We start from the raw sequence: 26,783 nt of genomic DNA, 5'->3' as shown, positions 1-26,783 counted from the left end.
AATTCATAATTGGGAGTTTATTGCACATTTTTCTCAGAAATTGTCAAAAACTTTCTTACTTGTGCTAAATGGCTGCCTCAGCCTTAATTGATGTCAGATTATAGTCCATGATCGATACAGCGAGTAATAAAAAGTTGCACTTACCGTCATAAATAAGTGCAAATATTTCCAAACTAGTAGCACAAACACGTTGATTTTTATTAATTTGTGCACAGGTTTTATCAATACATTCTGGCACAACCGGCCCTTTCAGAGCATTCATGATCTTCATTTGGCAAAAAAAAAAAAAAGTGAGTTTGACACCTCTGCACTAGGTGGTGTTTAGAGCTACCAGAATAAGCCTGGGTCAATACAAATGCATGCCACACGTTTCAGATTTTTGCTTGAGAAACAAAAAGAAAAATGGAAACTTTTCCTCTGGCTGTATTTTTAAAGACTATTTTTCTTTGGGTTAATGTATTGAAAACCACAAATTACATTGAAGTTTGTGGTTGTAAAAGGACAAAATATGAAAAGATTCAAGTGGTGTGCATTTGCAAATACTGCAGGATAACTTCTGAAGGGTTCTCACTGCATTTTATTATCAATTATTTGTTTGGCAGCATTATTTTTGTGCAATAGGCTATTTTGTTTTGCATTGTTTGCTTTGCAGATTCTCATTTCCTACATTGCAAGTTTTCTTTTAAAGATTATGTCACAATAAAGTACTCAGATGTTATATGCTTTTTAAAAAAAATGACAATAAAATATTAAGCATTGATTGTTCTTGTTGCTGGTGCATGTTTTCCTTTCACTTAACTTTCTATAAGTATGCTTGGAAACTGGCCTCTGAGGAGCCAGGGTCTTTTGTGAACTAATTCATGTAAAAGGATTAAGTATTAGTAGGATAGAAATTAATATTTTAGAATTCTGAAATTTGTTTTGAAATATTTGTTTTTCATAATTTTTTTTGTCCTAATTTTCTGACATGTTGAATTTTTATTATCTGCAAACCATAATAATCAAATGACAAGAAATACATTTTCAAATGTTTCACTCTGCAAGGAGCAAAAAATATAAAAATTTTATGTTACTTAGGATTTTTTTAAATTTTATTTTAGATCTTCCTTTACTTATCCCGAACATAAGTTTCCTCCTCAATTGAAGAGGCGTAAATACTTACTTTCTGACACTCTGCCTACAGGATGTCATCACAAAAACATTTCTCCATTAAGCCGTTAACAACATGGGAGATTAACAAATTTCCGAAACATCCATGAAAGAGTCAAAGTAATACTCCAGGTACATATTTGATGAAGGAATACCGTTATAATATGATGTAAAGCTCAAAAAAGTCGCTTTTACATAATACTGAGTAGGTTTACTTTTAAATAGTATTAGTAGTTAGTAAGTTATCAAGTTAGTAGTTATTATCAGAAGTGGGTAGAGTACCTGAAAATTGTACCCAGCTAAACCCAGCACAACCTCAATATATTTTTAACTTAAGCAAAAGTAACCATTCCAATGGTAGAAATAGTTTTTAAAAAATGGTTAAAATGACAACTCCAGTACTGAGTAATCAATCATAACATCTGATTTAATATTTAAAAGAAAGTTTTTTTCCAAAATAGTTAGTCATGTAAATGCAACTAGCTACTGCCCACTTCTGTTTAAAACAAAACAGAAAAGCAACAATTTACACTAATCGAAGTTTGACTGGTTAGTAAGTATAGTTTCCTTGAAGTTACATACTTTAGTTTAGTATATCTTTACTTGTTGCTCTGCTGTAATGTAAATGTAAGAGTAGGAGGAGCAACAGGCGGGCCCCGTTTCCCTAACAACCGCTCCCACCTCCGGCTGGTGACGTAACCGAGCCTGCACTGTTATTATTCTGTGGTTTCTGAGCCGTAGCTGCTAACTAAAACTGAGCCTGGTCTTTCAACATGCTTTGACTTTACAGCTGTCTGGTAAGGCCACCCAAAATACAGCTTATCAAGGACTTTTATATGTTTGCTCGAAGACTGCATTCAATGTGAAAACTGTTGCGACAGAAGGAAGCTAGCTGTGCGGCACGTAAACAGCGGAAGGTCGTTTTCCATCAAGCTAGGAAAGCTAGCTGGTAAGCTAAGGAGCTAATAAGAGCAGAATGACAGTCTGACAAGTAAGCAGAACAAAAGCATCGTTTCCTTATGCTTGGAATAAAAGATGGATATGGAGGAGAATATAAACAGCTCGACAAACGATGTTGACAGTCGCTGAATGTAGCTTAAAAAACAGCTGCTGCGGAACCAGTCTGTTCTTCCTGACTTTTTAATCTGTAAAGTGGTCTTAAAATAAATTACGTCTGCTTGAATATATTTATATCACAGTCTTTGAGTGTGTGTTTGGAGTATTCTAAATACGGAAGGTTTTAAAAATGTCAGCTGGTTCCTCCAGTTTTCCCCCACTTCTCCGTCCCCTGTTTTTTTTTTTTTTTAAACATGAATCCTTATTTTTGCATTTATTTAAATGGTATTACATTTTATATGCAGTCATTATCCTCTAAATACATTTTCTCTTAGTCCACATTTGGGTCCTGTCAAAAAGTGAGAATGAAGTAATAATAAGCTATCAAAACGTCGTAATAGTGTATTTGCAGAAAATAAACATGAAGACGCATTAATGCAAATGGGGACAATTTGTCTGAATTTGTGTTGCTACTTTTAGTTTTTCTAATTATATATTGCCATATATTGTCAAATATTGCCCTAACATCTCTTGCATATTTTAGGGTTGTGGTTTGGGCCGCTATAACCGTATAATAACCTTGAGTTAAATTATCCTAGTGTTTTTGCTTTTTAAAAAAAAAGAACTAAGAAGTGATTTGATTTTGATTTAAATATATTATTCTTATCCAGACCCCAGAAATGTATTACTACTGCAGCTAACTTATAACACTTATTACAATTCTAATATTTTGATGTACATTTGTGTTGATTGGCCTAAACAAAACAACAAAATATTTGCTAAATATGCTCGTTTTCAACGTTTTTAGCAGCCTTATTTCAGACGTCTGACTGTCAGTGCACAGCAACAGATGCATACTTTATCTCTCTTATACCTCATTAAAAAGACTTTAAATCATGATGAAAACAGATTTCAATTTTTTAAATGGTCTTAAACCTTTAGTTTACTTTGATGCTAGTTAATGTCAAGTCGTTGTTTTTTTTTCTTAGTTTAAAAGCAACAATCAATTACTTCTTGAGTGAGTAGAAATAATTTTCAGTTTTAAGGAAAAAAAACAACAAGAAAGTTACAAAAAAGAACTAAAATTAGTTAAGCCTGTCACAATGCACACTTAATCGCATGATAAAATGAGCTCAACAATTTAAATTCTGATTAAACATCTTTTCAAGGGAAATTTTATTTCTGATTTTGGTTGTAAGTGGGTTTTCCCCATTTTATTTATTGTTTTTGGGTGTGGCATTTCATTTTGGAAGAAGTGTTTTTACAAAATAAAGTTACAGCATATTACAAATATATCACTTGAAAATGGCCTCAAAACAACAATATTATCATTTATCGCAAAAATTATTGGGACAATATAACATCTAGCAAAATTAGCTATCGTGACAGGTCTCAATTTTTGAGTATTTTCCTGTTAAATATAAACATTACAATAAAAAAAAATAACTTGAGCCTTACCTGTCCATCTTCTTCTTCAGGTTCAGAGAACAGAGATGGCGGTGTGTGCACTGACCATGCTGGAGGGGGTGGAGGAGGAGGTGGTGGCCACAGGCGGCGCTCTGCTCCTCGCCCTGGCCCTCATCTTAGCCTGGCTTTCGACTCACGTCACAGATCGGGGAGACCACATCCTGGGCACCATCCTCACCGTGGGCGCTCATGCCTCATTAATAGGACTGGGAGCCCACGATAACTACAGCGGGGGGCCCAACGGCGCCGACGCCCCCGAGCAGCAGGCCGCCCAACCTGCACAGGAGAACAAGCCGGACGACGGGGAGCCTGCGAACGAGAGGGGAGAGGGTGATGCGGAGGCAGCCGAGGACGTCTGGACGGACCTGCGGTTGGACATACGGAGCAAACAGCCTCAGGCCGGAGCGCTGCACTCCTCTGACGGAGAGGAGGACGAAGCTGACGAGAATGACGATGAGGAAGAGGAGTTAAAAGGGGTAGACAGACATCCGGTGAAGGCCCTTCTGAGTCTGAGAACCACCGTCCCGTGTGCTTCCACCACCACTTCCATCTCCGTCCGACTCAAATTTTTAAACGACACAGAGGAGGTTGCCGTTGTAGAACCAGAAGATACAGTGGGAATACTGAAAAGGTTTGTTGATTAAAAATACCCTGCCCTGAGACAGACTGGTGACCTGTCCAGGGTGACCCCGCCTCTCACCCGAAACGTTCGCTGGAGATAGGAACCAGCATCCCTCCCGATCCCATTAGGGACAAGGGTGTACAGAAAATGGATGGATGGACTAAAAATACCCAACGGAAAATAATAAACATACATTCTATTTGTATAGCGCTTTTCTAAACACACTTTAAAATAATCAAAGAAAATTACAAACAGAACAGCAAGTACGTCAGACAAAATCATAAACACATAAATACGTGGCACATTAAAAAAACACAGGATAAACATCAAGCTTAGATGTCGAAATGCTCTAACATTTTGGTAAACCAAGATCGACTGCAGGTTTTGCTTCATTAACACAAAAATGTGAAAGCTGAGCTTGTTTTCTGCAGACCACATTGACAGGCCTGCAGGGAGAGACAAGTATACTTTTTTATTTAATGACGAGGATTTCATTTATTCAACATTTTGTGTTTGTCATGTACAAAAACAAACTCTTCTTTGTTGTTTTACCTCGAGTCTGTCTGCCAAAAAACATTTAAAGGGGCCGTACTATGCAAAATTAACATTATGCACGTTTTGTAATTCCAATCGAGTCTCTACTGCTTCTAAAAACAGATCAAGTGCTTAATAAAAACACCAGGCTGTTTTTTGGGAATAAGCTAGCTAATGTTTTTTGGTGTTTTGAAAATGGCCCATTTTAAAAACCTCTCAATGTAACATAAAGAAATCAGCAGGCACTACCCCTCACGTAACAAACCCAGCCCGTTACTTAGCAACCCAAGCTGAGCTCCAGCACTTTTGGTCAGCTGATTTTTACCGCCGTATGTACTATACAATGGCTGCTGGAAAATAAAAAATGCTTTGTTGTTGACTTACCATCCAGAAACCAATTGCTGCATTGTTGTTGGTGGTGCAGGAGGCTCCACTTCTGCTTTTTAAAGATGTACAGTTGTGTAATTGCACTGCTGTTTACAGCGATTTTCATGTGCCAATGTAAACGTTGAGCTGGGGGGGGGGCTCAGCAGCTTATTTGGATTTAAAGTGACAAGACATCCTAAAACAGTTCAGTCTGAAAGAAGCTCAAAATATTACAGATCTCATTATCCATGAATGATTTTGTGCAAAAAATGTAATAAACATATTTTGAAAAGCATATAGATCTTTCATAACATATTCAAGGAAGCATAATAGGTCACCTTTAAGGTTTCCCAAATATGTATTAATTCCTCTAATGCATCTTTTATCCATTTTCTCTCCTTTTCCAGCAAATGTTTTTCAGGACGGGAGCATCAGGTGAAACTAATCTACCGAGGCCAGTTGCTGCAGGATCCCAAGAAGACACTGTTCTCCTTAAACATCACCGACAACAGCGTGATCCACTGCCACATCTCCCAGGCCGTGCAAGGACCTAACCCGGAGGAAGGGTCCCAGCCTGGGGCGGGGGCCGGCCCCGTGGCGTCTGGAGGATTCAGGTCGGCCAGCGTGGCCATCAGCACCAGCAGCCTGGTGGTGCCCGTATTCGTGGTGATCCTGGCTGTGGTCTGGTACTTCCGCATCAACTACAGGCAGTTCTTCACAGCCCCGGCGACCATCTCCCTGGTGGGAGTCACTGTGTTTTTTAGTTTTCTGATATTCGGAATGCACAGCCGCTGAGAAGACAAGATGTGGCTCGAGGCTGCAGCACATTACGAGGTGCGGAAAACAAGAAATAACTGCAGCAAAGAGATGGACTAAATAAAAAACAGAGGCTTGAGTACAAAAACAAGGCTGCAGCTGCTTAAATGTGTGTGTGTTTGGCAGGGGGCAAAGTGAGCCTGTTTGAGCACATACCAAGAAAAATAAAAAGTACGGTCTAAGCGCAGAGGATTTAACTGGAGCATTATTTAGCAACACTCTGGCTTCATCTCGTCTTTTGTTGGTAGGTTTATCAATCTCTCGTGTGTTACTCTTCATTTTGGAAAAACAAATTATGTTTCAAGGAAAAAAAGTAACCTCTAAAAACACTATTGCCCTTTACTAGTTTGACTCCTATGTTATATTAGAATAAAAGCTTTCTGTGGGTGAAAAACTGTCCAGCCGTCTCCGATTGAGGCGAAGACATTTCTTTTTGCTGCTTTGCATCGGTACCTTAAACATCTGCTAGACATGACATGAGAGAGACTGTAAATATGTTGTATTTTCTGTAAATAAAATAGAGTACATCTGATGAAACTACATCTGGCACTTAACAGACTTGCAGTGGGATATTCTTCCTGATCAATACTGGACTTGTCTTGTTTCAGCTGTATCTAGAATTAAAGAATTTCCAGCCAAGTCAGTTTCATTCGCCTGAATCTGTTGGTGCACTAAATGTTTATTTAGAAACATAGCATTGAAGGGGGAAAAAACAGTCACATTTAGATACATGGCACTCATCTGTGCTTGATAAATATCAGTCAATATTGCATTATCATTTTAATGCACATCAGCTGTTGGTTTCATTCACAAAAGCGCCAGAAGCAAAAATTTAAAACGTCTGTGTAATAGTGCACATCACGAGCCTCATCTGATTGTCGCCTTCACATACGAACCAGATACAGTTCTGATCATTCTGACATGCTCTCTGTCCTTTTTGCATTTGAAACGGAAACATAATTTTTCAAAGCGAGACTGAGGCACTCAGGCTGAAACAATTGTGATTAATCGATAATTGAAATAATCGCCAACTAATTTAGTGATTGTTAAATTTAGCACACAAACGCTATAACGTGCAATTTGCTGAAAAAACAGCACCTTCAGAGCACATAAAAGACAAAAAAAAACATCAAGCACCTTTTGCAATTATTAATCAGTTAATGTAAATAATCCAAATTAAGCTTTAGCTGCAGATGGATTAGTTGCGTTCGCTACAAAAAAGCTATGCTATTGGATTTTAGTCAGAAAATGTGTTCTTATTTAAAAGTAATGGAATTATATGCACTCCTGTGCATTTCTAATATTGTATCAAACAAATGTGAATTACATAAAAATTTAAGTTAAGTGTTGAGAATATTGTTCAATCTCAAAAAAACAGCAACATGGTAAAAATAAAAATCAACACAATTGGATGTTTCAACAGCACACATTTCTAAACAGGTTTAGGAATAGCTATAACGGGAATCTTTGACAAGTCATTAAAAGTCCATAATTAAATACCCAGTTACTCAGATAATGATGGGATGCAAGTCTCTGATCAGAACTGTAACTGAAAACGATATGGACCTTATTTGTGAAGCCAGCTCCACCATAACTGACTTTTTGGTCAAACTGTATCATAATATCATCAATATGGCAATAAACCAAAGTCTTTCAAGGTTAGTTAAAAACTACAGCATGTTTACTAATAATAAAAAAACAGCATAAGCATATATATATATAATCACAGAACAAAGACCCGCCGCACTTACTGCAGCACCCATATATTTTCTGACATTCATAAACAGTGCCTGAAAAAATATAAACATAAAAAATACACTGGATTCCTGGTTCAGTTATGCTACTAAATGTTTTTACATGTGCCATAAAAGCCCCTCAGAAATACATGAACATCACTATAAAGGCACTCACAAAACCACATTCACGTAAATGCAGGTAAATATCTAAAATGGCCAAAGTCCTTCCATAAAATGTCACATTTCATGATTTTGTGAAAAGACGACACACACACACACACACATATCCAAGTGACATTCACACTGAATGCAAATCAGCCCACAGACACACACAATTGTGCAATACAAGGCCAGTATTAAGCCACTGATGAGTAGAGAATGCTTCCTCAGTACTTTTGTTTAAATGGAGCAGAAAAAAGAGCAGAATAAAAGCAGGAAGTCACAAAGAACTGAAGATATCAGAAAGCAAAGTAAAAAAAGTTTTTCATGAATTCACTAAAAATATTAGATTTTTTTTCAATTTTTACACAAATTATAAATTATTTATGTTCTACATAGTATATTTAGGAAACATGATGTTATAAATTATAAGTGCACAAAGGCTTTTCTCCTTAAATGTGACATTTATCCTGCATTCAACTGATAAAAACTTCAATTAAACAGCTACTTTGTACACAAACACCAAACATAACCAAAAACCATCATAACACAGTGGTGGCAGCATCATGATCTGGGATTAGCTTTTGTTATTGAATAATAATTATTTTTTGCTCAAACATAGAAAGCCAAAAAGGGATTACAGCAGAACTAAGTCCTGCAGTAATCCTGATGGATTTAGAGAACCTTTGCAAGGTTGCACTTACTGCAGCACCCATATATTTTTTTCTATCCATATTTTCTGAGAAATGTGGCATGCTGAAAGTTAACCAAAAGGTGCTTTAAAAAAATAAAAAAAACAAGTAAAATTTTGGGTGCATGCATACTGTTTTAACTTCTTTACTTTTTATATTCCCCCCAAAAAACAGTGCTTCTCAAGCAAGGACCCGGATTGATAATGACTTCTACTAAAGATTTGTTACATTTCTAATTATACAAGATATGTGTTGCATTAAAGGTGAAAAGAAGTTTGAAATCCAGATTCATTTCATAGATGTCAAAATGGGTTTGACAACTCTGACAAGGAGCTACATAATATTTTTTTCCTATGTAATAAATCATAATTATTTGATCCAGGTCTCTTTTTTTCTTCTTTTAAGAAATATGGAAAACTTATCAGCAAAGTTGTTTTTGGGTTGAAATTGATTGTGAAACCCCCTGATTTTCTAGTCCTATTAATTTAAAAATAAATCTGAAGCTTCTTGTATATAACTGGAAATTTGCAATTCAATGTAACTGGCCTGTAGAAGTAGATGAGTGAGAGTTTTGATGAAGAAGGAGGAGCCCTACATTCAAAGATAAGTCATATCCTAAACCTGTGCATGAAAAGCAGGTCCATGCTAGTTTAATTCATCATAGATGCTGGAAACAGAAGGTGCTGCTGTTTTGGGCTTCTTTTTTTTGGTTGATAAGCTGATATTACTCTGACAGCTGCTGCTGCTGACTCCAGTCATATTTACTCCTCCTCCTCCACTGTTCAAGCTCAGATCCAACCTCTTCTTCTTTTTGGGCCTCTTGGAATCTGAATGATTGGTGCCTGTGAGAGAAACGGATGCATTTATTTATAAAACCTAAATCCTCAGGTTTAGGTTTGATTGATGGCATTGACATTTCCTTACTGGCTTTTGATGAGGCCGAGTCAGTGGGGGAGACGTCAGGGAAGTCCTCCCACTGCAGGCGGCTCAGTAAGGCCTGACCATTGGGAATGTCAAAGCTGTCGCCTTCCACATCAGCATCAGGAAGCGTCGGCCTGTACACACACAAAAATAGTGACAACACACACAGTAAAAATAAATTATTTAATATTTTTTATGCCCGAAAAACTATTATTTCTTTTAGAAACTGAACAGGTCACGAACATAAATACAGGTGTTTATTAACACTCAAGTTATTGCGTTGAAAATGTCAGAAAAATACTATGGATGCACCAATCCACTTTTTTCACTTCCGGTGCCGATACAGGGATTTAAGTTCTAGTATCAGCTGATACCGATCCAATGTAGAAAAAGAGTGATTAAGGCAGGTGTGTCAAACCCAAATCAAGACCATGAATGATCTTCAAAGGCCGCTTTTGCCAGAATGTATTGATAAAACCTGTTCGCAAACTGTTAAAATATCAATTAATTCTTAAAATTAAATATTATTGAACATCTTTTCAGTCCCTCCAGGATTTTGTCATACTTTTTGCAATTTTGTTTGCAATAAAAATCTAAATGTTTGTGCTACTAATTTGGAAATATTTGCGCTCATTTATGATGGTAAATGCAACTTTTCATATAGATCATGGACTATAATCTGACATCAATTAAGGCTGAGGCAGCTGTTTAGTCCAAGTAAGAAAGTTTTTCACAATTTTTGAGAAAATCCTGCAACAAACTCCCAATTATGTATCAACGCAAAAAAGTGCACGGATTTGTTGATTTTGTGTGAATTTCCACGATAATTCTCAAGATACTGGATCGACTGATAAAATTTGGCAGTAAATGGATAAAAACTGCATTGATTTGACTGATAACATAATGTTTGAGCACACTTAGTGTTTAGTATGGAATCCAGAGGGCCACATAAAAAGATGTGGCGGACAGGATTTGGTCCATGGGCCTCAAGTTTGACACATCTGGATTGAGACTTTTTCTTTTTTTAAACACAGACATAAATGTACTAAATTACATATGCATTTGATAACTCTGCACCAGAACAGCACACTTAAATACACCGATAGCTTCATAAGCTGGTCATACATGTAAAAACAACTTTAATTAGTAAGTAAGACTATAAGAGATAATGTAAAATAAATAATAAAGAAACTGAAACTGTCAAAAAAATACAGTGGTCAAACATGTAAACATAAACTGCAACAAACCTTCTTTCATATGATTCAGAAAGTGCAATTAGGAATTCTAAATACAATGCAAAAATAAATAACGCATAGAATTAGACTGGGTAGATCTGCATTTATGGATTGGGCAAAATGTCACAATTTTCTTTTTCCAATATTAGGACAGATGCACCGATATTTGTAGAGATCGGTGCATTTCTAAAAAAAAATACATAGACATAATTTTTTCCCCTATTCTTTAATAATAAATTAGGCAAACATGTTTAATCATTAAGCCAAACAAACCTGTTTTAAAAGTATGGAGTACTTCCGGTGACATTTTGCCTTTTTTTTGGTATAAAACAAAATGCTATTCAATTAAAACATACTTTAAAGGGTTTTAAGTAAAACTTTGTCAGCTTATACTTTTATGAATCCCCAAAATTGTCACTTGGGGAATAAAACCAGAATATTTTTGAGGAAGGAGGCAGACAGACTCACACGGACGGCCCCAGGAGGAACAACCTGATGGCCCTCCTCTGATCATCTGTGTGCTGTGGACATCGATGAGACCTGAAGGGACACAAGGCGGCATTATCGATCAATCCAAGTGCTTTTCTTTTCGCCAACATGTCCCTTCATGTTCATCTTTTCTAGGGCTGCAACTAACAATTATTTTAGCAAACGAATAATCGATTATTCTGACGATTAATCTGCAGAGTTTTCATTTAACGATTTAAGCTTACTTATTAGAAATGCATTAAAAAAATACAGACATCAATAATTCAATTACTTTTTTTAAGTATGAAACATGTTGTTGTCTACAATCCAATAACGGCATTCCTTTAGAGAATCCTTTGCAGCAAAAAATGCATCGGTTAAACAAATACCCCCCCACAGTGACTACCTTGTGCACATCCTCTTGGTATGCTCAGAGATCACCCCACATTGCTGCAGAAACACATCACTTTAATTAACAATTAAAGTTAACAGTAACCAGAAACATTAATGCATGGTGCCATGAAAGATGCTCACTGTTGTTAATAAAGATCTGATTTCATTTGGTCCCAAGCTTTCATAGCTGATGCCAGCGTTGTAGTTGTACTGCTGAGAAAGACAAAACCATCTGAAATCAGGACGGAAAAATATAGAATAAAAGTCACAAATGTCTGAAGATTTGTTACCTTGTAGGGATCCGAACTAAGGCTAGTCCCAAGCTCGCCTAAATGACACAAGAAATACATCTTAATGTACTATAATTAAAAAAATGTGTTCAATGATGTTTAATTTTTAAAAGTAGCTCTCCATTTTCACTTTACAAAGATGTAACTTTTTCATGGTCCCTTGTTTTAAAACTGTGACTCTTAAATTTGTGACAGACATTTTACGGTATTTAATAAGCAAAATTGAAAGTCAAATTAAACAAATATGTGTAAACGGGGTTTAAACAATTAGCAAAGTAAAAAATCATTCATGCTTAATCAGCATTTATAAAAACAAACAAAAACATTTTCAACGCTCTAAAAATATATTTTTTGTAATTCGCAAGCATTATAAACTAGTTTACATTTTTTTTTAAAAAGCAAAACCTTTTCTGTTCTCTTTCATATCATCTTGACTGTAAGATAGGTTAAAGATTATTAACTGAGATTAATCTTTTCCACTAAAACAGAATCTAATCTTCTGAGCCACTCACCATTTTTATGCTTCAGAGATTTGGATCTTCTTGGAGAGTTCTGATTCTGCAAAAGGAAAATATTATAATTAAACTTCTACCTGCAATCAGAAAACGTTTACTCTGTGCCTAAACACTACAACTAATTTACCTTATCTGGCCTTCTCTTCTTGGCTGCAAAAGATGCACGATAAATGTGCTTAGTACGTATCAGCATTAACAGAGTTATCTATGACGATTTTTAGGTTCTCACCTTTCTTTTCCGCTCCGTACGACCAATCATTGTCGTTAAGGTCGTCGTTATCTTCCTGATCACTCTCAGATTTGCTGATGTTGTTATTGGTGGCTAATCTTTTAAAACCAAACAATTAATGAGAAAAAAAATTAACAAAAAAAGTTCAGAATTTAAAATGAGACACAAATCAGTTCCAATCATTACTGACTGACCTGCGGTTAGCGATGCGGCTGCTGTTGCGTCCCATGCCCAGACATTTTTCCAGATGAGGAGCAAAGCGAGAAGCTGCTATTAACCTTTTACAGTTGGGACATTCACACTCTTTATTCTTCCACTGATTAAACACCTGACCAAATATGTCCACTCCTGGCTGGTCCACTATTTCTGAAGGAATAAACAGACACATATATGGTAAAAGAACCTGGTGACAGAGGGGAAATTATTTTTTACCAGAAAACACTAGAAGGACTGGCCACCAACCAAACTCCTTTATGCTGTCTTGGTCCGTTTCATCCAAGAAGAAATAGCCCTGTTTAACGGCGCGATGCACCTCAAAACACAGGCCCAAACACGCATCTTCCACCAGCTCAGAGTACACGTCTTGGATCAGGGCCTGCAAAATAAACAATACAAAGTGCAAAATAGGGATTAAATATTCAAAAACAAACACAAAGAAATCTGTTCGAGGAAGAATCACCTCTAGCCTGGTGTTGTCTGGGCCAGAGAGGGGCTTTTCCTCCATTTTCATTTGAAAATCTGTGATGGACCTCTGGACCTTAAGATGCTGACCTGGGAACATAAAGTCAGACTTAAAGATACTTTGCAGTCATGTATTTTTTTCCAATAATAAATCCACACTGACCCCATAAAAAAAACATCTGAGCATTGGAGCTTTGCTTTTGACAAAGCAGGACTTTTTTTAAATACAATATTTTCAAAACACCATCAAAGCAGCTTTAGGATTTATTTTACTGATGAAATCACCAGAGGCTGAATCGAGCTGTTTGCAGAGTGAAAGTCTTTCTTGTTACAACATTGTCAACCCTATGTGTTTGACTCAGATTATGTTCAAACCATTACTGTTGCCAACATACATGGTGAACCTAAAGATAATTAAAGCCTTCAGAACTTTAAATGGCAAATTGATATTGTTTGACTTTTTCCATTTGACTCCCAAGATCATTAAAGAACTCATTAAAACTCATTTCAAAAGAATGCTACCTCCTGTGATGTCACCAGAGACATGTGTGCTTTAAAGAGTGCTTATAAGATGACAGATTTCTTTGAGTAAATCACAACTTACATTAGATATTGACATTAATGTAATATTATTCCACATGTGTCAAACTATACCTTAGGTCAGTTTGATTTATTCAACAGATATGTCTGATAAGTAGCTTTAAGAGTCCTAAATTTACTGTGAAATCACAGATTAAGTCAAATTGACATCAGGATATCTAGATTTAAAGTAAAAAGATGAATAAATTGCTTCATTTTGTCAAACATAAGAGATGATTTAATCATATATACTGCATTATGTCGATTAACATACAATAAAAGCCTGCCATTCATTTAAATAAAACGCAAAACTCACCTAAAATAATAAATACAGCAGTTATCTCATCAAAATCAACAACAACAATCATATAAACGTTTCCAAAAATAAAATAGATGCATTTTTAACAGCAACAAAGTCACTTACCTGTCGTTTATGGTTTTTAAACGCTTGTCATCACCGTTTATTGGCTAAAATGAGCGTTACTATCTTCCAGTCCTGTTAGTTTAATACATTAGGATTTAATTTTGGCAGGGTTTAAGCGACACAAGCGAGACGAATTAATGAAGCAGCTGAGACCGAATTACAAATTAAACAGAAGGTGTTTCCTCTTACCCCGTCATACCAGAAACTCAGCCCGAATCTGGCAGTTTTCCTGAGGTAGCCAACATAACCGGTTCCGTCCACATAAACTGTACGACGAGCAAATAAAAAATAACTGCTCCTAGGCTGCCGCCATCTTTAATGCTGCAGGTAAAACAGTTTCCGCGTTTAAAGGGGAAACCGTCGCAGGTGTCAGCTAGCTAAACTCAGACGTTAAGAAACCAGTTTCACCGAAGAGGCCAACAGAAAAAAAAACCCCGCTGACAAACAGGAAGAGGATAAAAACATTAGCAACCCACTAACTTCCGGTTTCGATTTCACAAATAAAAGTTTCTTCTTTATGAAACTGACATGCTTTTCAAAAGACTTTGAGAGAGTTTCTTGTTAGCAATATTTAAAATGTGCTCCTATTTAATGTTTAGGATTTAAATGTTTAGATTTATAGTCCTAACTGCCTTAATCTCAGCAAGAAGTGCTCACCAGCCAATATATGGTTTCTACTCTGTCAATTTGTTTTATATGTGCAGCAACCATATTGGATTTTGCAGCTGGGATTGGTGGAGAAGCTCCGACTTTTATTAGCTTCAGGGTGTATTCTAGCTGAATTTTTCAGCTTATATCTGAGCAATTTTTCTTCTTCATTATCTTATTTCTTAGCAACACACTTCTCACAACTCAGGAATTAGTGTAGTCAGTATTGGTATTATTTTGTAGGCCTGAAGCAGAAAAGTTTCAAATGTTACTTATATAAAGAAAGGAATTTTAAAATGTTGTATTTGTACATTTGTTTACATCCAATCCAATGTTTTACTCTGACAATCCACGTCCAGTTGACAGTCACATTGGCATAGAGGAGATTTGACCCTCACCCTGCCAATGTGAGATGCTTACATTTTTCATGATCTTTCATTTTATGTAGCAGTTTTCGAAACATATTTTGGACATCTAAAAAGCAGTTAAAACAATAAAATTATAAAAATGTACCAGAAAAAAAAAGTGAAAATCTAGAGATTTGATCCCTTGAAATCATATAAAATCAATTTGTTATGATTTATTAAAAACAATCATTGCGAACACTGATGTTGCTTAAGTACTGCCCTAAAAGCAGTACTTAAGCATCATCTTAAAGTACTTAAGATTAAAGTACTTGAGCAGTACGCTCAAGTACTTTAATCATTTAATTAAGTGATTAAATGATCGTATTAAAAACAATCACTGCAAACACTGACGTTGCTTAAGTACTGCCCTAAAAGATTCTTGTAATTTATTTTAAAAAATATATAAAGTATATATTTGAAATAATAATAAAAAAGATCTTTAAGAATCTTGGCTAAGAAAAACACATGGATGCTTTTTGTATCACTTTTTGTACTGTTCAGGTGAAAATTGCTGGCTCTCTTATTCATACATTACCAGAATTACATTGGATTCCCATTTCATCTGGACTTGTTGCTGTAATTTGAAAGCTCAGCTTATCTGCTTCCTCTTTAACCTAACAAGAGTGACTTTTACATTAGACTTCAATAGTTGATAGTCTACAATAGATAGCTGCTCCTTATCCACAATCGGTTAGCTGAGTCTGAGCACCTCAATTACAAGCTAACGCTAAAATAATAACCATGGTTTCAGGACATAGGAAGTATTTTAAAACTAGTTAAATAAATGTTCATCAGTTTTCTCTGTATAAACTCAGAAGGATTAGACTTATGAATAAAAAAAGAGAAAGAACAAGACGTAGCATATGCACCTGCCCATTCACTCACTCTTAAAGATGATAGACTTTACTTTTAAGGATAATCTTTTTATTTGCCCAAATACTTAAACTACAAGGACATAAGAACATCCTCCGCTATATAAAACATCAAATCCTGTCAAATGATCAGCAGTACAAACTTGTAAAGCTTTGCTGTCATACATATCTCTACAAACCAACATAGGGGAAGAGAAGAAACAAGTAAAACAGGTGACCTTGAACTAAAAACTCTCCTCCCGTGAGTGGAAGACTCACTGGCCCTGGAAGTCACAGAAGAGGGATTGCGAAGTTAACGTACTAACAAAACAAAATCCACTCAATAAAAAAAAACAAAAACAGTATTTACAGAAAAATTACATTTTTTTAACCCCAAATTTTCAGGTAACTCAGCTCCACCCAGCAACTCCCTTTGTGTAAGTCACTTGTTCCCCTCCTCAAGTTACTTAAATAGCCCACGCTGGTTTTTGTTGCAGTCTGTGATACAGTCAAAATATTCCATCACATACAGATCAATAACAGAGTAATCAATCAAAATAAAGATGATGGAAGTTTTGTCCATTATTACGGAAATGACACAAATTAGGGAAGGCTGAGATCCAAAAACTGAACAATATGTACATTCATGGTGTTGGTATGATGCCCCCACACAGGCACGAAGATGCACGCTGTAGTCACATCTCGGTTTGCAAGAAAACAGCAACAACAGCAAACATTAAAGCAAAAAAGAGAAATACACACGCACACATCGTCGTATATACACAGTAATGTGAATGCATGCACACAAACTCAGAAGGACAGATTTACATTAAGTGCACACTTTTTAGGAGGGGGGCATTAGACAAAACCCAAAGCCATGACAGCCACTGAAATAAACAAAACTCAATTAAAAAAAATTAAACCATTCAAGTCCTCAGCAGAAGATTAATGCTCACAAAAACCTGGAAGCATATAAACAAAATAATCAAAAGAATCCAAAGGTATATTGTTTAAAAAAATACTAAAAATAAAATGTAGACCACTGCAAAAATGGCTCCCTTTGAGGTCCAGACAAACTGCTGAAACAACCAGAATTGTTTTAAGACTGATAAATGAATTCTATGAGACACATTGTTTTGGAGACAGACCTGGATGCTGTGATGATACCAAATATTTACACCTGGAAATAAATGTATTTTAAACCTTCTGATTAAACTTCAACATATGACTGTAAATTCCAACACACAAAACACATTTTGCAACACAGAAAATCTGTGTTGCAAAATGTGCAAAAAAATTAAGAAATTACTAAATATTTACAGATGTTTTTACATTTTATGGATCATGTTAGACTATTTTGTAAAAACTGATTGTTGCAGCGATAATTTCCAATGTTTTGTGGATTGAGCTAAATGCGTTTACCAAAACTTACAGCAATTATTGTATTTTCACTAATGTGGAGTAAAGGTTATGCCAAATAAATTATTCATACCCTTGTCAGATTTACATTTAATGCACAAAGTCAGTCAGCAATTGTTGGAGGGGTTTGTTTTCTGTAATGCCAAAACATTACATTTGTCCACTGGCTATTAAAAAAGGATATAAATAATTTTCAGCGTGCCATGTCTTGTTAAAACGGAAATAAAGATTTTTATCCCCCCTCGCCCAAATGTGACAAAACATTGTCCTCATTACATAACGAGAGATGCCTGCATCAGTTCAAATCAAAGCCAAACGTCTCGACTGAATGAAAATGCCTTTAATTTGTAAATCTGCCAGCGGTATAAATGAGTTGGAGCCCATCCACTCTGACGGAAAACATGCTAAATCTACTGAGAAGACAAGCAACTTCCAGTGACAGAAAAACATTCTTAATGGCTTGACTTCTAAAGAAAATACCACTGTTTTAAGAACCAAATCACAAAATCTACATCAAATGAAAACATGGGGGGGAAAAAAAGAAGTAAAAATTAAAAGAAACATTCTAAAGAGTGCAATTATTCAGTGCCCTGCACATGCTCCCTGCCCCCCTCTTCATAAAGTGATCCACCAAACTGTGTTCTTTGGCTCTGAAGCCTGTTCTGTCCACAACCTCCTTGTCAGGAAAAAAAATACTGGAGGGAAACTGATTACCTGATACATTTAACTCTAACTTTTACCATAGAGCCTGCAAATAAAATAACCAAACTCGGAGAAGAAATGTTCATGACATCACCAAACCAGTGGGATGCTGTTTTTGGTATAACGTCAGCTGTGACCGTCACACCCGGGAGGGAATCGGACTGACTTCAGGGCCGGGCTTCCTTCTGGAGCAGCAACGTAAACCGGGTGTAGGATAGATGAAGCGATGCGGAGGGGAAGGAGAGCTCCCTCTAGTGGGAGGAGAGCAGGGTTGGCACAGTGGCAGAGCTCCCTGGACTCTTGGCTCAGCTCAGCGCTGCTTTAGTTCGTCTCTGGGTGGCGGCCATGTTTCAGTCTGAATCCGACTCTGACGACTCGGCGGAGTTAGAGTCGCTGCTGCTGTCATCGTCCGATTTGTTTTCTTTGTCGTCCACCTCATCATCATCGTCGTCGTCGTCGTCGTCATCATCATCATCATCATCGTCATCTTCATCGTTCTTTAAACAGAAAAAAATTAGCATTCATGGGTGTTTTTTTTTTAACTCGATACTTTTAAGTGATTAGAGATTTCGCTCACATCATCGTCGTCTTCATCTTCATCATCCTCCTCACTGGAGGAGTCTGCTTCAGACGAAGCCTTCTCCCGCTCTTCATCATCGTCGTCCTCCTCTTCCTCAGTGTCCTATCAGAAAGCACAGTTTTAGGCTAGGGAAAACGAGCTTCATGACTTCGGGCGAACCAACGAACTCCAAGACTCACAGATTTCTTAATCTTTGCTTTGGCGCCTCCTGGTTTTGCTGGAGTTCTTCTTTTCTGTGAATCAAATGCAAAACATTTAAGATCTCAGACAAAGAACTTAAAAGAAAGCACCTTAAAAGCAAACTGCTGATGCGAGAGGTAAAGACTTACTTGGGAATTGTATTCTCTGTACGTATTTCGCTCTTGTGAAGACAAGCTCTGTTGGCAGATGAGATGTAGGTAAAGCAAAAATCTGTAAAGCTAACTTAAAACATTTTATGTTTATTTTAGAACAGTTCTTACAGCGAGCCACTGTTCCAGGAGGACTTTGTACTGCTTCTGCTTCTCCTCGGCGATCTTCTTGTAGCGGTCCTTGTCCTTCAGCGGCAGCCTTTGCCACCGGCTGCCAATCTCGGTCATTCGCTCCTTCATCGGGAGGTGGTTCAGCTCGCCGTTAGACAGCATCTCCTGGGAGAACTTCTGGTATCCGTTTCTAACAGGATGAGATTTTATCAAAGTTTTACATCCCTTTATAGTCATTTAAAACAGAAAACTGTCACGTTGCAAACTTACGACGGCGGTTTTTTGGGTTCTCCTTCGAACTTCATCTTCTTCAAAGGTGTGACGACGTTAGCAGGAGATCGCATCTCACACAGATCTCTCTGTTAAACACAGATGAGTCAGTTTAGTTCCTACTGGTCCATTTGCAGATGTTCTCACTAAAGGTTCACAAATTTCAATGTATTTTACATGATAAATGAGTATAATCTGAATATTTGATTTCAAAATTTAGACTTTCTATCTTGTCATCAACTCTGAAATGCTTCAGTGTATCGGCCCGGCACTTCAGAATTATGCACCATTTGTGTTTCCTACCAAATAAAATGCATTTACTTTGTGTTGGAAATAAAATTACATCTTACTTCATATCTTTTCTGGTCTTCTGCAGCTTTTTTGATCCACATGATCTTCTCCTTTTTCTCCATGGTGCTCCACACCGTTTCCATGGCTTTATGCGCCTTTGGTCGATCATTCTGCAATGAAAAGGGCTCGTTTAAATTTCGCTGGTGGAAAAGGTAACGAGAGAAACTAGAAGGTTGTGTCTCTGAAGTCATTCGGACCTTAAATCTGGCAACGTAGTCCCCTATGACACTCTGCTGCCAGATTTCCTGAGCCGTTTTGGGCGGATCCGGCAGGCGACTTCTGTCCTCCCTCTCTTTCTTCTCAGACTCAGCTTTCAGAAGCGCCTCCACTCGTTTATACTTCTCCTGAATCACAAAGAGAAAGAAAAATAGCAGAAAATGTTATAACAATGATTTGTCGAGATGTTTATTTTAATAATTTTATGCAGAAGACACGCTACCTTCTTCTTATCAGGCAGCTCATTCCACATGCGGGCCAGGAGTCTGGTGAGCTCGCTGTCAGGAATGTCGGGTCGCTCCTGCTGCAGCTTGGCTCGCTTCTCCTCAGCAAATATGAACATGGCAGAGATGGGCCTCTTGGGTTTCTCTGTAGTTGCCTACAAATTCAATGCAAATGAGTAAAAAAAAAAAGAAAAAAGAAACAAAAGAAAGAATGCTAGGTTTACCTTCGTTTTAGCATTTTTCTTTTTAGAGGCAGGGCTGCTGGCTGCACTGTTCTTTTTAAGACCAATCTTATCCTCCCCCAGAACTCGCTGCTGCTCCTTCTCTGACAAGGTCTGAAACAATAAAAGCAATACTTAGTTTCCAGTTAAAAATGAAATGCTTACCGAGAAAATAACAGAAAGAAAACACACTGGGAACTCACACTGAGGAATCTGTTCATCTCTATTTCATATTCCTTCTTCCTCTGGATGAAAAAAGCAAAAGGAATCAAATAAAAACCCGTGAAGAGATTCGGACGGGGATTTTTCATGATTTGCTGTCAGACTGACCTGTTCGCAGCGTTTCTGGAATGCATCCTTATCGTTCTGCTTCAGGAGCTTCCACCGCTGGCTGCACATAACCATGCGCTCCGTGCTCGGAACATCCTTCATGTTGGACATCAGCTCGGCGCAGAACATCGAGTAACCGTTTCTAAAACATTCATACGGGATTTCTGAGTAAGTCTGTCACAGCAGCTGGATGGAGAGCTTCGTACGGTCGGAGCTTACGGAGGTGGTTTGTCGGGCCGGCCATCGGACTTGTCTTTGAGGTGCCGCTCCGCCTTGGTCAGGGTGGACTTCACAAAGTCTCCCTGGCTCATGTTCAGCTCCGGGTGCTGCTGGATGTATTCCCGCATCGCTTCCTAGAAAAACAAAACGTAAAACCATTAATAAAAACCAACCTAAACTATTGTGCAGACCCACCATGTTGGAGTTAACCAAATCCTCGCACCTCGTACAACTTTTGCTGCTCCAGGGACTTGCTAATCCATTTGAGCCTCTTTTTGTCAGACAGCTGCGTCCACTGCTTACCAAGACTGTCCTTGATGTCTTTGGTGGTCGCCTGGTTGTGAGACACAAACGGTCAACATCTTTCAGAAAGCACATTTCCAATAATCAAACTGGATTGTGGGAGTTTCAGACTCTCTGGCTTACATCAGGGTGCGACTTGAGGAACGCCTTTTTTTCATGGTTGTACCACAGCTGTTGGGGCGTCTTGGGCTTTTCTGGGACATTTGAGCCTTTCTTAGTCATGCTCTCCATGAGGTCTGGATGGTCTTCCCTGTTTGCACACATTATCAATTTAAGCATTTAATAACTAAAGGCCCAAAACTACACACAACAAAAAAAAAAAGCCTCATATTAAATATATTAGAAATAAACATGCAAAAACTATTGCAATTTTGTATTAAATAAAAGATTTAATAAATATTAAAGGCCAGCATATTTTATATTCCTCATTGGTTATTTATACTTTATTGGTCTTATTGCTCATAAATCTGGGGAAATGCAAGTTAAACAACCACTGATATGTTAGTTAATTGAAAAAAAAAATAGCTATAGGCTTACCAAGAAAGTGGGATATCATGAAGCAACTAATAAATTCTTTTTAAAAAACTACATTAGTAATTCTTACCTGAATTTCATCATGCTTTGCACAAATGTTTCCTTATCACGCAAGAAGTCTTCTACATACTTTTTCTGTTGAAACAAAAAGGAAACAAGTTTTGGTTAAAGTGAATTCACAGGTTTAAATGTAAAAATGAAACTTTAACTTTAGACAAAAAAAAACAACAACACTTAACTGACCTTCTTTTTGTCAGGGAGCTCCCTGTACTTCTTGGAGAGGATCTTAGTGAGGTCCAAGTTGCTCATTTCAGGATGCAACTTTGCATACTTGGCCCTCTTTTCCATGAAGAAGCGGAAATACGGAGTCAAAGGCTTCTTGGGAAAATCTGGGTGTTTCTGTGTAAAGACAAGATAAAAAAAAAAAGTCTGAATTTTGAGCTTCACTTGCATAGCTTTGTAGTTAAAAGTATTGAGTGCAACTCACCTTTAATTTCTTGCCTTTGTAAGGGTTCTTGATGTAATCCTGGGCATCAAATATCAGCTCTGTTAGAGTTCTGAATTTCCGGATCTTTATGAAATGAAAACACATAGGTTGGTTCTAAATGCGGTCTCCTCTGAACATTTAGTCTGAGATTGAAGTCATTTAATGTGGCTCACCTCTTTTGAGACTTCCTGCCATTTCTGCTTGCACATCTCTGCTGTGTAGGAGTTGAAGGCTACCTTCTGCCAGTCCAGGTGGGACTCGGAGGTTTTGTATTTTGTCAGATCCTTCTGAGGCAGAGCCACTTTCATGGAGTCCAGCAATTTTAGGAGGTCATCCTGCGCCCACACTATGATCACATTACAAACGAAGAACAGAAATGTTATTAAAGATATGGATGGGCAAAAACAATGGTATGAAAAGGTTTGAAATCAACAGAGCTGTTGGAGAATCATACCTTGGTCCTGGGCCACCACCTCCATGTCTCCATTCATTTGTGATTATACAGTCTCGAATCTGCAAATAAAGACAAACGTTTTGACAAACTAACCTCAAGGTTCTAGTGAATATTTATTTCTGGGATGTATTTAGTTCACTTTTAATGCTCAACTACCAATATTTACTGTATCTTTGCTTTAAACTTATGTATAAAATCAAAAGTACTCTAAATATGGCAATTAATCACTTAAGTAACAATGAGAATCGAAGATTTAATAGGCTGTTTACATAGTATTTTTTACATACATTTCCAGAATTCGCAATCTTATGTGTAGCTTTTTTTTAAAAGCATATATGCTCATTTTTTAATGAATTTACTGCAATTTATGTCCATTTTAAATACCAAACCTGATTTTTTTTTTTTTTACTAAACTACAATCAGAAGGATCAATGGGTGGATTGAAAGATCATGGACAAACTCAACAGTCCGGAAATCAAAATATTTTTCCAAACTTACCCAGACCTGGTAAATGTTTAAATAAATGTCCAGGCAGTTAGTGTAAGAAAGTTAATTTGCATCAAACTTTTGTTTAAGGAGATCCAATTTGCTTCAAATTGAAGAAATGCTTGGAATACAAAAGGGGTTTCAACCAACTAATGTGATTTTATATGAGAATAAATTATTAATTAAAAAATAAACTGTTTTTATTCATTCGTGTATTGGCTCCGTGGAATCTCAAAAACGAACAAACTGAAAAAAAATTCAGAGCCCTTAAAAAAAAAAAGTGGTCAAATAAGTTGTTTTTTTTCTAATCATTGTTTAAAAAGTAGATTGCGAGTTATCAATTTGCGGATTAAAAATAAATGCATTTCTTTGTGAATGTAAATCTGCCTCTGCATGATGTTTTATGTTCATTACACCGCCCCTAAAACGTTTACGCTACATGGTGAGACATAGGCTATTGCTTGTGACGGCTTCAAATCTCAAATAACACTGCGGAGGGCTTCAAACTAGCACAACTAGCTACGACAACAGGAGTCTCAGACGATCCTTTTTTTTTCCCTAACCGGAATTTGGCGAATTAGCTCTGTCCTTATTCCACAACAAAAGTATCGTGGACAGACAGCAGCGACCATTTTCTCCCTCGGTCTGCTCGGTAATGGAGGATTTTTCTGTCGGAGCGGAGTTTTTGGGGAGGATCTACGGAAGGAGGAAGCGAATAGACGTGGACAGACAGGCAGCTGTAGGCGACCAGCTGACCACGGACTGGGGGATCTGCTTTCGGTCTCCGAGAGGCAGGAATGGTGGCTTGGAAGCACTGCAGCCAAATGCGCCACTCGGAAGAGGCGCCTCCTCACCTTGGATGCGGCTCTAGCTCCTTCATGCGAACCTTTTAATCGTTTTTTGTTCTCTGTAAACCTCCAAAAACACACAGGGAAGTCGAAGTAATATTCGTTTGAGGTAAAAATGAGCGCTTTTACGTATTTTCAGAACACTTTCGTCGTGTTTTAAAGGTAACATGGCGGATCTGTGGAGCAAAACCGAGAGCATTCTCCAGCGAGGCGTAGCCGAGCTGTGCTTCCATGATGGCGGATGCTCGTTGTTCGTCTTGTCCTTGATGGCCCCAGGTCAAACGCGTGACCTAGCTTGATTAAAACCACTTATATTAACATGTATGTTAATCCAGAAACTAAATTATATAAAACCTGCCATCGAGTTTCGTCAATTTCAACCAAAAGTACAACATATGGATGTCTTAAAAATGAACTACAACGGTACTAACTACACAACCAGACAGCTTACCATGTGGAAAAATAAATGTACATTCAGTTGACTTGTAAAGTCATATTTTTATGTTATAAATTTGATTTAATTAGATTTTTCTGTTCTCCGTGTATGATTTGGATTACATTAGTTGGTATTTACAAAATTATCAATTTTATTTCAGCGATATCTCGCAGAATTATAGGCAAACAAGACCAAGATTGGGTAACCTTTTTCAGTTGAAATGACCTGCGAAGCCGCAGAAAGAGATACAAAAAAAAATCTAAATATTAAACGGAAAAACACCACGTTAACCTAATTTTTTGTTCGTTAATTTTAGTTGTATCATCAGCAAACGGACCAGAACATAACTGCCGAGAAAACGCGGATCCTAAATGCTCGGTTACATCTCAGAAAGGACGCTAAGATCGGAGTATGAGCAGCTTCTCTGGCGCGGCAAAAACAGCTCCAGGTCCGCCATGCTTCAGCCCCGCTCTGCTGTGTGAGGAAACCTACCGTGACAAGGTCCAATGGCGCACTGCAAACACTGACAACGGAGCTTAGAGCTAAAGCCGGGGCGTTGCAGCCTCCCTTCCCCTACACCCGAAAAGCGCATAAGCAAGGACGAGAAGGCGGGTTCTTCGAGCTCGGTCGTCGCTGGTGGTTCTGGGCTACGGTCGGTGAGAGAGAGTGAGGGGGAGAGGGAGGGCGAGTCTCTGTACGGTGAGATATTAAACCGAGATCCCTGATGGCTGGCCGAGAGCGGCGGCTAGCTGTTCCGCCAACAGCCGCATGGAGGTCTCGGCGCGGAAACCACGGCTCGTTCCCCACGCAAACCCCACAGTTACATCACAAATGTCTCAGTTTCGATGAAAGTGTTTTTGCTTAAAGTAGTCGTCGGGTGCCCTTTTTCAGTAAAAATGAAACATACCTTCGGGTCTTACAACGCGGTTCTTCCCCTGTTCGGGATAAGTAATTCGGGTATGGCCGACCTCGTCTGTACCCTTCCACAACGGTCGGTCTGTTTCGGTGCTACAAAGAAACTGCCGTGCGAGGGGCTTTAAATGACAACCGGCCCCACAACTAAATGCTCAACTGTAAACTTTTCAACGGTTTTTGTACGAGCTTCTCGGTAGCATATCTGTGAAACCGACCGAGTTTTGTGGTGCCTTACCTGTTTCGTTGTGAGCCAGCGTCGCTGTGGAGGAAGAAGGGGAGGGTTGAACTATAGCCAGCACTGCGCCGTCGATGCTGGGCTCCAGTCCCCGCAGAGACGGTCCTTCCCCCCGCCTCCATCTCACTCGCAGTCTCCCTCCACTCAACGCGCAGCAGCTCGCCCCTCTCCATCCAACCATTTCGCTGCGCCGGCTCAACACCATTTTTTTTTGTTGCGGTGGCGGACCGTTGATTTTTTTTTTAATAAAACCGAGCACGATTACTGTTTCTCCCCGAGGCCGACCCTGTTACATCTCCGAGGCGAAATTTTTTGCACCGCGGGGGTTTTAGCAGGCAACTCCGGGTCCCAGGAAAGCCAAAGTTGCAGCTCTCTGGTTCTCGTATTTAATGTTGTTGCTATTTAAAATCAAATAAAAATCAAATGCAATTTGTTGTTTGTCAGCATTTATTTCTCTTTTCCTGTGCTCAGGCGGTTTCCACCAGCTCCAAACCTCTTTTACTGAATTGTAAGCGGCTGTTTGACAGCTTCATTTTGGCCCAGTGTGTTTTTTTTTTCTTTTCAACTCCACCTTGTGTGTTTGTGGGCGGAACCCCCGGCTGTCCAATCCAGTCCGCCTGATTCATCGAAAACAAATGACTTTCAGGCACTCAGCCTTGTTAAACTTTGCTGTGTTCACTTGCTGTCGGAAAAATTGGAATCACATTATTTAAAAAAACAAAACAAAACACCTCTTTGATGTGCTATTTTCTTAAATAAGTAATTTTGTAAAACTTTTAGTACATTTAGAACATATAACCGCATAAAATATATTTATTATCCGGTTTTTATTTCTCACTTTTTAATTTAAAAGG

General features: G+C 38.0%; 3 protein-coding genes across 8 annotated transcripts; 1 reads left to right on the top strand and 2 right to left on the bottom strand.

Annotated features, from left to right (window-relative positions):
• The first annotated feature begins 1,807 nt into the window (after positions 1 to 1,807).
• On the top strand, positions 1,808 to 6,649 carry tmub2 (transmembrane and ubiquitin-like domain containing 2). 2 transcript variants are annotated; one of them, XM_028042153.1, is made up of 3 exons: positions 1,808 to 1,946; positions 3,684 to 4,303; positions 5,602 to 6,649. In XM_028042153.1, the coding sequence occupies exons 2-3, from the start codon at positions 3,699 to 3,701 to the stop codon at positions 5,987 to 5,989; spliced, it is 993 nt and encodes a 330-aa protein (XP_027897954.1). In that variant the 5' UTR covers positions 1,808 to 1,946; positions 3,684 to 3,698; the 3' UTR covers positions 5,990 to 6,649. The 2 variants fall into 2 exon arrangements, with proteins under 2 accessions (XP_027897954.1, XP_027897955.1); XM_028042154.1 differs by lacking the exon at positions 1,808 to 1,946 and adding an exon at positions 1,953 to 2,098.
• Positions 6,650 to 6,669: 20 nt separating this feature from the next.
• Positions 6,670 to 14,781, bottom strand: atxn7l3a (ataxin 7 like 3a). Of its 3 annotated transcripts, none has more exons than XM_028042149.1 (14): positions 14,522 to 14,781; positions 14,333 to 14,404; positions 13,328 to 13,419; positions 13,111 to 13,243; positions 12,843 to 13,014; positions 12,649 to 12,746; positions 12,547 to 12,569; positions 12,417 to 12,462; positions 11,905 to 11,942; positions 11,756 to 11,827; positions 11,628 to 11,671; positions 11,222 to 11,293; positions 9,522 to 9,652; positions 6,670 to 9,439 (listed from the first exon to the last, which is right to left on the bottom strand). In XM_028042149.1, exons 3-14 carry the CDS (start codon positions 13,376 to 13,378, stop codon positions 9,243 to 9,245), a joined length of 1,077 nt encoding a protein of 358 aa, XP_027897950.1. In that variant the 5' UTR covers positions 13,379 to 13,419; positions 14,333 to 14,404; positions 14,522 to 14,781; the 3' UTR covers positions 6,670 to 9,242. The 3 variants fall into 3 exon arrangements, with proteins under 3 accessions (XP_027897950.1, XP_027897953.1, XP_027897951.1); XM_028042152.1 differs by having other exon boundaries at positions 11,756 to 11,824; XM_028042150.1 differs by lacking the exon at positions 14,333 to 14,404 and having other exon boundaries at positions 14,522 to 14,777.
• Positions 14,782 to 16,289: 1,508 nt separating this feature from the next.
• On the bottom strand, positions 16,290 to 26,445 carry ubtf (upstream binding transcription factor). Of its 3 annotated transcripts, none has more exons than XM_028041478.1 (21): positions 25,272 to 26,438; positions 23,010 to 23,068; positions 22,729 to 22,901; positions 22,556 to 22,639; positions 22,312 to 22,467; positions 22,139 to 22,203; positions 21,658 to 21,784; positions 21,455 to 21,565; positions 21,232 to 21,365; positions 21,013 to 21,154; positions 20,886 to 20,927; positions 20,686 to 20,796; positions 20,461 to 20,616; positions 20,219 to 20,365; positions 20,021 to 20,131; positions 19,671 to 19,759; positions 19,401 to 19,590; positions 19,269 to 19,316; positions 19,119 to 19,172; positions 18,937 to 19,041; positions 16,290 to 18,856 (listed from the first exon to the last, which is right to left on the bottom strand). In XM_028041478.1, the coding sequence occupies exons 2-21, from the start codon at positions 23,044 to 23,046 to the stop codon at positions 18,710 to 18,712; spliced, it is 2,229 nt and encodes a 742-aa protein (XP_027897279.1). In that variant the 5' UTR covers positions 23,047 to 23,068; positions 25,272 to 26,438; the 3' UTR covers positions 16,290 to 18,709. The 3 variants fall into 3 exon arrangements, with proteins under 3 accessions (XP_027897279.1, XP_027897280.1, XP_027897281.1); XM_028041479.1 differs by having other exon boundaries at positions 18,710 to 18,856; positions 25,930 to 26,445; XM_028041480.1 differs by lacking the exon at positions 16,290 to 18,856 and having other exon boundaries at positions 18,940 to 19,041; positions 19,265 to 19,316; positions 25,272 to 26,441.
• Between the last annotated feature and the right edge of the window lie 338 nt (positions 26,446 to 26,783).

This window comes from Xiphophorus couchianus, chromosome 16 (genome assembly GCF_001444195.1).
Source record: "Xiphophorus couchianus chromosome 16, X_couchianus-1.0, whole genome shotgun sequence".
Lineage (NCBI taxonomy): Eukaryota > Metazoa > Chordata > Actinopteri > Cyprinodontiformes > Poeciliidae > Xiphophorus > Xiphophorus couchianus.
The sequence above is the reverse complement of the archived record's forward strand: the minus strand, read 5'-3'. Positions and strand labels throughout refer to the sequence as shown.